Below are 11,108 nucleotides of genomic sequence, written 5' to 3'. Positions count from 1 at the left end.
GGCTTGCTTTTTATCACTATATCACCAGCATCTAGAAACCCCTGTCACGTAGCAGAGCCTCGATAAGTATTTGTGGGAAAAAATAAATGAGCATATGGATAACTAGAACTTCAATTGCTTATTTTATTCTTATATCACTTGTTTGAGATTCTAAGTCCCAGGATCCAGTTGCTGAACAGCCAAGTTCAGATGCTGTGCAGTCCTTTGGATAGTATTTGTCCCTCCTTCGGTTATGCCGTGAGTGCTGAGTACATAAATTTATTGTCTCTCTAAAACTGAACACAAGGGACAGAGACAATTCTTATAGGGGCATTAAGAGACTATTTGGGATTCCTAATATGACAAATGTTCATGCAATATAGAATTGTGAGGAAGGAAAAACAATATTAACTTTCTTCCATTAAAAAAAACCATAGATGAAAAGCTGACATTCCTGCTCATCAGCTAACAGCTTTTAATTTTATTCCTGTCTTCTGAGGAAAGGCTTTAGGACCAAGGGGTAGGCAAGCCTCTCTGCTCACCCAGGTAAACAAGCCTCTTCATTAAAGCATGCTGGAAGTCTGGAGATAATTAGACCCACTGTGTCAAGCAATCAGCAACACAGGGAAGAGGTCACAAAAAACAATGACAAGAGAGCTGGCTAATTCTTGAGAGAAACACAAGGAAAGTTGCTGCAATTAATTGAAAGATGTTTGGGTTGTGAACAGTACATGGACTGAACAGTCCATGTACTTGTTTGTGAGATGTTACCGTGGTTTCTCTCCCCTTCACCCCCTCTTCTTGTCCTCCCCTGGGTCAGACACACCCTGACTCCCAGCCACAGGCATTGTCACCGTGTCTATTACAATGAAAACAAAGTGAACCTCCCTGGGTTAACTCTGTGATTAGTGGTCATTAGTCTCCACAGAATTGTACCTCCACAGGAGGAATACCTATGAGGTACTTCTGCTTGTTTTTATTCATTTATTCTTTCTTTTGGTGCTTGGCATTTGTTAAGTAGGACACCCTTTGGAACATCCAACACTTTCTTCATTTACTCTTTTTCTAGTAGAACATGCATGGCTATTAGAATGACAGCCTTGATAAAATGATCAGTTCCAAGGGAATGGGGACCAGTATTGATTTTATTTATGCCTCACACCATGCTTAGTGCACAATGGGTCTTCAACGTTTGGTGAATTAGTGAATTGAAAGTGAGTGGAGAGGTAAAAGCCAGAGGGCTCTTTCCCTGGCAGAAGCTCTCAAAACCTCCACTGCAGCTTTGCCTTCTTTCTGCAGCCATTCTAATTCATTGTCATCTACTATCTGTTCTGTTTTGCTCTCTGCTCATTGTATGTTTCTTCTACCTTCCTTTCTGATCTTATTTCTTCTCTGACCTAAGTTTAACAAGAAATCTTGATAAGTGTTAGGCTGAGAGCACATAAATTATGTATAATCCTTAGGATTCTTCTTTGTTATATATACATATATGATTTCTGATTCTAAAATAAGATGTACTCCTGACAAGTAAGTTTACAGATTATGCAGAGTGTTCTTTAAGAGCCCTGATGAGCTTATGATTTTTTTTTAAATTTAAAATGCTGTTAATGGAGGAAGTGCTGATGATTTACATTTATTTCTAGAAATTTTAAAAATCCCCCCATATCCTTTAGTCTAGAGGGAAATTTTGTAGTTTTTTCTCAAGATTTAGTCCATCTTTAAAAATAAGTTCATTTCAATGACTTTCGTTAATAAGTTTTTTCCTTCAACTTAACCACAAAAGGATAGAATCATTTATTTCATTATTTAGCCTGTTCAGTCAAAAATTCTGTAGACTAATATGTTTTCAATAAACCTGCTAGTTTCTTCACCACTTCCTTCTGAAATCCTTCCCTGTAGCATTCGTTTTAGAAGGTAATAGTGGAAAGGTCACTTTGTTTTTCAAGGACTTTTTGAAAGTCTGTTTTTGTACCAGCCATAACTCCTCACCTCTTTTTGATCATGAGATGTAAGATAAGATTAATAAGCATTATAAATAATTAGTGCTTACACTGACTTTCACCAGCCATTACTGAGATGACCTTCCTTTCAAAAATTGGTATGAACCAACCACACAGTGAATATCTGCACATTCCTCTAAAAGGCAGTAAAGTATAATCCATTCTGTGGGTTTTTTAATAAGATGGGCCAAGGAAACAGAACAGAATGTTAAATCTGGAAGGGTGACAGAAACAACTCAAGTTGAGTCTTTTATATTAAAAAAAGGTCATAAAGAGGTAAGATGATTTTCTGAATTTCACACAGACCGCTAACTAGAGGCAAGGCCAATACCCCAGTTTTTATCTTTCCACATCCACCTAATTAGTGTTGATTTTTCCTCTTAGAACACCAACTGCTCATTGGTTCATAACTTCACTTGTATCATTTACTTGTTTTTATCAGGGATCTGGGTGACAAGGTTCTGTTGGAGAAGTAAATGCTCATTATACTCTTTAGTTGATAAACTACCACTGATTTCACATTACTCTGCCAACAAAGGTCCATCTCAAAGCTATGGTTTTTCCAGTAGTCATGTATGGATGTGAGAGTTGGACTATAAAGAAAGCTGAGCACCAAAGAATTGATGCTTTTGAACTGTGGTGTTGGAGAAGACCTTTGACAGTTCCTTGGACTGTAAGGAGATCCAAACAGTCCATCCTAAAGGAAATCAGTCCTGAATATTCCTTGGAAGGACTGATGCTGAAGCTGAAATTCCAATACTTTGGTCACCTCATGTGAAGAGTTGACTCATTGGAAAAGACCCTGATGCTGGGAAAGATTGAAGGCGGGAGGAGAAGGGGATGACAGAGGATGAGATGGTTGGATGGCATCACCAACTCAATGGACATGAGTTTGAGCAAGCTCCGGGAGTTGGTGAAGGACAGGGATGCCTGGCATGCTGCAGTCCATGGGGTTGGAAAGAGTCAGACATGACTGAGCAACTGAAATGAACTGAACTGATTTCACTACTCTTGCAGTTATCTGGTCTACATGCTCCCTCCCTAGAAATAAACTCTGTGATTAGAAGAATTTCTCTCTTTCAATCTATTTTGGATGCACTGTGTGATTAGGTTTGTGTGAGTCCAGGACATAGAGTTCAAAGCCCAGGAGTGATTCTGTCTGTAGACTGCAAAGATCGTATATGTACTTCCTGCCAGAGCAGGAAGTGGAGTGAATGAATATTAGTTGTCCTGGGTCCACAAATGCATCCAGGGAAGGATGTAGCAACTGGATGGGAGAAAGTGGCTGTGTTTTTCAGACAAACAACAAGGAAGAAGGAGCAGTGGCTACAGATGATTTGTGACAGTGAGCAGATCACCAGCTAATCAGTACAATTTATTACTTCTGCAATCCTAAGTCTGGATAGAAGCCTTAATTAGGATGTGGCCACGTGCAGTTTTCTGCCTGGGCCTATGGGATTATCACAAGGGGAGGCAGTCTGTGGCACAAACTACTGGCAGCCTGTAAACCAATCCATTTCTGTGACTACACACACTCAGACAAACAGTGTGATTGTTTCCTTAGCACTGGCTCTGAATGTAAACATGTCATGGTTTGAGCACAAAAACCATTACTTGTGGCCCACTTTGAGTGCATTTTCCAGAAATGATGAATCCATAGTGATTTTCATCTACACTCATGCCTGGATCTGATTTGTGAGATGTTTTTAGAGGTTACTGTGGCTTTGGAATTGAAACTTTTTCTCTGGGAAGCTAACGGCCCTTTCCTCAGCCATTGTTGTTGCCTAGTAACGGGGACAGCAGAGTAATAACAGGGATTCTAAATGTCTCAGGAATGGGGATAGTCAATGTCTGTCCCACAGATAGGGCATCTCAGGGGGCCCGATTTGAGATGGGAGAATGTTACAGCAGGACATCTGTGGTCCCAGGGTGTGACACCCCAGGGAGGAGCAGGTGAGTTCCTAACTACTCCTGTTCCAAAAGAATTCATGGGAATTTATAGATAAAGTAGCCTTCACTTGGTGCTTCAAAGAAAACCTTTCCTTCATGTCTGGGGAAAAGCATCAGACAGACTTTTTCTCCTTTCCTGGAGAATGAACCCTTTCTTTGAACATGGATGCCTTCTCAGATGAAAGGGCAGGGTCTGATATGCAGAAGGTGTTCAGTAAATATTTGTTGAATAAAACGTTCCTCACTCATTCTTCTCAAAATCACATACTCACCCCAACCATGATACTGGTGTGAGAAGGGGAAGTTGAGGCAGTCCTTTTGTAGAACCACTGGAATGAAACGTCATCCTTGCTGCTCCCTTGCCAAGAGATACACACAAAAGAAGTTAGGTCATTCCAACCATACTCAAACAGAAATCCAAACCAACTCTGGCTATAAATATGGAAGTACAGTACCTTGGTACAATCAATCTATAGTTAATCACTCGGAAATCTGCATGTTGACATAATGTTCCTTTCCCCTTAAAATGTAGATGTACCTTCCACTTAGAATTTTCTTTTAAACCTTGTATGAGAGATAACCAGAACTTTTCTGTAGAAAGAGCTATATCCTCTAAAATGATGTCCTTGTGATATGCACACTTGTAACTCTAGTCCTGATTTATTAAGATTTAAAATATATTTTCATTACATGAAATGTGTGCTCACTTGCTCAGTTGTGTCTGAGTCTTTGCAATCCCTTGGACTGTAGCCCTCCAGGCTCCTTTGCCTGTGGGAATTCTCAGGCAAGAATACTGGAGTGGGTTGCCATTTCTTTCTCCAACATGAAATATGTGAGCCTTGTTTTTATTTACTTCTAACCTATGTCTATGGTCCATAAATGAAATGAGAAATTCACAAATTCTCCTGTTTGTGAGAAACATTTCTACACGCAGAGGAGTCTGTGACTCTCAAAAGATTGACAATCTTTTGGGGGAAGGAAGTTTTTTGAAGGTAGTTTCTGTTAAAGAAAATAAAAATCTAGCAAACACTTGTTTTCATTTCTCTGAACACGGCACTTTTAGAGATGACATGTCATTGTGCTGACAATTGGAGAGCTGAATGCAATGTTACCAAATGGAGGAAAAATGGCCTGTGATAAAAACAACTTTGAAAGGAACAGCCCAGGGTTCAGCAGGGAAGTCAAGTGGAGAGCGAGGCTTTGCCCTCACTGTAAATCATCAGTGGGGGGTCTGTTCTGTTAGTATATTTGGCAGTCTTCTGTGCAAGCATGGAGCAGGGCTCTGATGAAGGAGACAGTGGATGACCATGAAACTCCACTTCACCTTTAGAACGGTGCAATTCAGCTCTTTCACTTCTAAGCAGGAACAAACTGGCCCCATGTATCTGCCTGCCTTAATTTCTCTCCCCTCCTCTTCCCAGGCCCTTGAGACAGACCTACTCCATAGCGTGTATAGTTTAAACCAAATGGGAACGTGCACAGAGTTGTCTAAGCCAGGGATGGTTAGGTGCTGGATGCAGTTAACCCAGGGGATGAAACAAAAAGCTCTATCCTCTCCTAAAAGAGACGAGGTGCTCAATAGGTGTATTTCCAAATGAATTTTATTAAAATATTCATCCACTTGGACCAATTGGTGAAAAAAAGGAGGCAAAAAGTTGGGAGAACAGATATACAGAATTTTTTTTCACTGAAAGGAATGAAATATTTATGTCCTTATTAAATACTGGAAAAAACAACTATAAGGCCTATATGTCATATTATTACTTCCTGCCAAAAGAAATTTGAAGATGTTTTTTCAGATCTTCTATGAACCCTGAAGGAAGAAATCACTGCAATAAAAACAAGCTTCATAAATATATTTGGTAATTCTAATTTGTTTTCTCTCAAGGCTAATAGGCTTTCTAAAGCTTTTGTTCCCTTAATTATGGTACAATATGACTTGTCCTGTTGTATGCTGAGTTACTATGGTTACCCTGAGGCCATGACTCATGACCTTTAAATATTATTGTCAGGCAGCCAAAGCTGCCTTTTAAACCCATAGTTTTGTTTCAGGCATTACTAAAAGAAATTACCTTCAAACAGTACTTTTTCTTGTATATCTGTGTCACATCTGAATATGCACATGTATTAGACTCATTTTTTTTTTTGGTTTGGTTTCATTCAGTGACCGAATATTCATTTCTTGATTAAGCACAGTCGTACAGTCCTTGTCTTCTGAGAGGTGTCATTGAGAAATGCAAAAATAAAGGTAGACAAATAGCTGTAAAACATCATGAAATGAAATAAAACCCATAAAAGACAGACGTCCAAAATCTGCTTGTGGACACAGAGGCAAGAAATGGTTCTGACCAGTAGAACTGAAGAGGCTTGTGGGAGCAGCATTTGAGTTGTGGTGTAAGGAATGGGAATGGCAACCCACTCCAGTATTCTTGCCTGGAGAATCCCATGGACAGAGCAGCCTGGTGGGCTACCGTCCCTGGGGTCCTGGGATTGCAAAGAGTCAGACACGACTGAGCGACTAACACTTTCACTTTTCATTGTCATGAAGAATAGGTAAGATTTTAACAAACAGAGATGAAAGCATGAGGAAACAATCTGAGAAAAAGATAAACACACACTCTGAAACTACAGGGTATTAAAAATCAAATTTGGCGAAAATATCAGTTTTTGTGAGATAGATTGATAGAAAGTAAAATTAGTTAAAAGGCAAGAAGGGCCAGCTTACTAAGGTCCTTCAAATGGCTTGCTGTTTTTCCCAGCAACTGTGATGATCAAAAGCATGTTTTCCATTTCATGACAAAAGGTACTGTCAAGTAGAAAGCTGATTTAGGTATGATGCAAGAAAAACAATTATATCTCTCAGAACCCCAGTGTGTCCTTCACTAAGTGGGAATTTAATTAATTTTGTTCAGTAGTCACTGATTACTCTGTGAACATTTTAAACGGTTTTGACTTTTTTAAAGTAAGAGACATGCACAGAAATACGGGAATGAAATAATACACTCATTAGGGAGATAGTAGGATAGAAAATAATAAAAGTGCCCCAATATTGTAAAATAAGGTTTGCTGGTTGGTAACAACAGAATGACTTATTAAGATTGGAGGTTTATTAACTCAAATATTCATTCATTTATTTGTTCATCAAATATTTATTGACCATCCTAGCCCTCTTGAAGATGTTAGGGATAGAGTAAGAAAATAACAGCATAAAAAAATTCCCTATCTTTAAGGAATTTATATGTTCAGTTGAGAGGAAACACAATGGATATAATAAACATGCAAGTACATAAAGTGTTAGAAGGTGGTAAACACAGCAGAGGAAAATCAATCAAAGTAATTTGGATGGACAGAGGAGTGAGGAGCTTAATTCTAAATGAAGTGCATGTGGTAGGCTTGCCTGAGAAAGGGATATTTGAGCAAAGAAAAGAAGGAAGTAGTAAAAAGCCGGGTGGACAAGTACAGATGGAAACTTCCTGGCATAAGTGATGGAAGAACAATAAGAAAGCCAGTGTGACTCAAAAGGGAGGAGTTGAGAAGAGGAATATGAGATGAATTCAGACAGGTAAAAGGAGTGCTGTGTTTGGGAGGGGAGGAAGGGAATGGAATGGAATCCTACAGTAGGTGGAAAAGCTGAATGGCAAAGACATCTTTAGGAGCTTGTAGGTTGTTATATGGCCTTTGGCTTTTATTCTATGTGAAATGGAATCCTTTATTAGAGATTTTTGTTTGTTTTTAGCAGAGGAGTGAAATAATATTTTTACAGTTGATGTGTGTTGAAAACTGAAGGTAGAGGGCAAAAGTGAAAACCAGAGAGACACATTTAGGAGATTAATGCAACAGTCCAGGTAAGATCTGATGCAGCTTGAGGTTTAAACCAGGTTGTTAGCAATGAAGATGGTGAAAACTGGCCAGGTACTGGATATATTATAATGGTAGATCCCTAAATTTCCTGTTGGGTTGGATTTGGTTTCCATGACAAAAAAAAAAGCCAAGGTTTTGGCCTGAGCAACTGGAAAGATAATGTCATTGTCAACTGAGATGGAGAAGACTGCAAGTAGAGCAGATTTGGGAGTAGGAATCAGGAGTTAGGTTTTAGAAATGTTGAAATTGAGATGTCTACTAGACATCCTGGTGGAGATGTCAAGAAGGCAATTGAATAAATGCATCTGGATTTCAAGGGAGAAGTCTGCACTGGAAATATGTACTGGGGAGTGATCAGCATATTGTGTTAGTTGCTCAGTCATGTCCAACTTTTTGCAACCCCATGGGTTGTAGTCTACTAGGCTTCTCTGTCCATGGAATTCTCCAGGCAAGAATACTGGAGTGGGTTGCCTTTCCCTTCTCCAGGAGATCTTCCCAACCCAGGGGTTGAATCCAGGTCTCCTGCATTGCAAGCAGATTCTTTTACTGTCTGATCCACCAGGGAAGCCCCAGCATACTAATAATATTTAAATCCCTGAAGCTGGAGCAGCTCACTGAGGGAGAGAATTGAGTAGAGAAGAGAACAGGCCAAGGTCGAGAGTTGAGAGAAAGAAGAAACAACCATCAAAGGAGACTGAAAGGAGCAGGAGATGGAATGGGAAGAAAGTCTGGGACCTTAGGATGTCTTGGGAGCCAAGTGAAGAATGCATTGCAAGCAGGGAGTCTTGAATCATGTCAAAAGTTGTTAAGATGAACTGTGACACATGACCACTGGTTACAGTAATGTGGACTCACTAGTGAACTCAGTAAGTGCAATTTCTGTGGAATGATAGTTGTGAGAGCCTGAATGGAGTGGCTTTAACAAAAAATAGGAAGAAAGGAATTAGAGACAGTGACAATATAGTTTTGTTCTAATGGGGATCAGAGTAATGAAGCAGAAACTAAAGGGTTAAGAGGGCTCAAGATGCAATAAATAACAGCATGTTTGTAAACTATTGGAAATAATCCAGCAGACAAAGAGAAATTGATTGAGAAGCGGTGTAGGAGACAAAGAATTCTCAAAGTCTGCTGTTTCATAGGATATGTTTTTCTTCTTTCTTTTTTCTAGTTGAAATAAGATATTTTGCAGGTTTTCAGAACAGATTGTACTGTTCGGACTGCTTATTCTCAAGAGGACCTTTAAAGGCTATTTTATCTTCTTCAAGTAAAGTTTACATTCCCTAGTTTTGACTTCCTTTAAAAATGTTCAGAAAATGACATTGGGAGGAAATACTTTAGAAGATACATCTCCAATGTTACAGCATAAAGATCTATTAGATGCAGGGTGTGTATGTGTGTGTATGAGTGTGTGCATGTCTGAGAGAAAATTTTGGAATTCTAAATTCTTACTTTATTTCAGCACCACATCTGGAAATTCAACATCAACTACACAACAAAGAAACAAAATACCGGTAAGAAAAGAGGTTTTCATGAGCTTCTCTTTTAAAAGCATTACAGTTAATGAAACTGTAACTTCTTTAAATGATGTAGAGATTTTTCTAACATAGTTTCTCTTTCATATTTTACTAGTAAACATTAAAAAAAATAAAACATGTACTTTACCAAGTAGAACGTGTTAAAGTGGGCAGGGTACCAATGAGGGGATGCTGCTGGGCAGGAGGGAAGTTGGCATAGGGTGGCTGTGGTCACGCTTTTCCTTGGGATCTCACACTGCTCTCTGGGGTCTTGCACAAGCATAGACATCCTGGGTTACTTCAAAGTATTTGCTAGTATATGAGGAAACTCTGGAATTTAGACATGAAACAGATTGGGTAACTCATCTTACTTGGTTTGTTTGGGCTTGGGTTTAAATCACAGTCTCTTCCCGATATTCTCAGTTCATTCCCTTCCAAGTCATTCTGGAGCAGCTGGGTCCTTTCTACCTAAGCCTCAACCAGTCCCCCTAGAGGCCTCAGGTGACAATTGGGTGGGTTAGTGTTAGAGCTGTGATGAGTTCATGGAAACTCATTACACTAGCTTTCTATTTTTATGCAAGTTTGAGGATTTCCTTTAAAAAAGGAAAAGGATGAGCTATCTGTACACCCTTGATTCAGATTCAGTAAGGACCCCCTAGACTCTGCCCACAGACATTTCTGGAACAACCTTTCCAGCTCTAATGTAGAGGCAGTGTGCTAGAGAAGACAGACTGCAGGACTAGAAATTAGGCTGTAATGATACCCCAAGTCACTTAAATTCTCCGAGTCTTGTTTTTCATCTGTAGAATGAGGATGATGAGACTTTAAGAGTCTATTTGATATAAGATGTTTGGGATATGAAAATGGTTGGGAAGCTATCTACAAGTGTACAGTGGTACAGCTATTAGCAATAGATTCATTTCAAACAGACACTCTGGCCCATGGGACCTTGTGCTTTGGTTTCGCTATTTCTTTCTGGATTCAGCATTCTGCTTTTCTACTCATGACCCACTCCGGCATCATCAGCTAAGAACATTTGATCTAGTGAGGTACATATTCAGAACCTTACTTCCACACAATTATTTTTGTTCAGTGTTAACATCTCTTTTCTAAGAATTCATTTATTCTGGTCCCAGACAGACTGGACATATGTCTCAAACCCACAGAAATTTTCAGGAGGTGGGTTTTTGTTGAAGAAATAGAAGTCAACGGGAAACTCACTTAGATTAGTAGAATATGAGTTTAATGAAGAATTTTTCTACCTCTAGTTACCATTGAATATTCTATTACTATTTTTCAGTGAGTTTTTATCTTATGTAGTAGAGCTATTTATGGTTTTGTTGTCCAAAGGAAGAGTGTCCCTCACTGGCACTAGATGAAAACATTTTTTCTCTGGTTAGTTGTAACCCTTGAGCTAGTAGTTAAATTGGAGTTTTGGAAATTGGGAGACTTCAGCCTACCAATCTCTGTTGACGGCCTTTTCTCAATGCTAATCAGTTAACACCCTAGAGGTAACCCTCTCCCTGGCTGCCTAAAACACTGAAAAGGACAAGGCGCCAATGACTACATTTAGGATTTCTGCCCAGGGCTCCCAATTAGCTTCCCGGAGTTCAGAATCTATCTTCTCTCAATTTACATTTCACACAGTCGAGAGCCCTGGGGCTTGAAGTAACTGCTTTTGCCTTAGTTACTGAAATTTTTACATTTCTAAAAGAATACATTTAGCTTGAGGTAGAGGGTAGGATTAGAGACTTGAAGGCCACAGGATGGTCACAATTAGTGCTGCCTCCTCAATGCACAACCC

General features: G+C 39.4%; 1 protein-coding gene across 1 annotated transcript in view; it reads left to right on the top strand.

Annotated features, from left to right (window-relative positions):
- The first annotated feature begins 9,128 nt into the window (after positions 1-9,128).
- The window catches only part of CCDC192 (coiled-coil domain containing 192), a 192,823-nt gene continuing 190,843 nt past the window's right edge, over positions 9,129-11,108 (top strand). The window contains 2 exon segments of the mRNA XM_065934333.1: positions 9,129-9,174; positions 9,250-9,301. Coding sequence (XP_065790405.1) covers positions 9,143-9,174; positions 9,250-9,301 — 84 coding nt within the window. The 5' untranslated portion in view covers positions 9,129-9,142.

This window comes from Muntiacus reevesi, chromosome 1 (assembly GCF_963930625.1).
Source record: "Muntiacus reevesi chromosome 1, mMunRee1.1, whole genome shotgun sequence".
Taxonomy (NCBI): Eukaryota; Metazoa; Chordata; class Mammalia; order Artiodactyla; family Cervidae; genus Muntiacus; species Muntiacus reevesi.
This window is presented reverse-complemented; position numbering and strand designations above follow the sequence as displayed.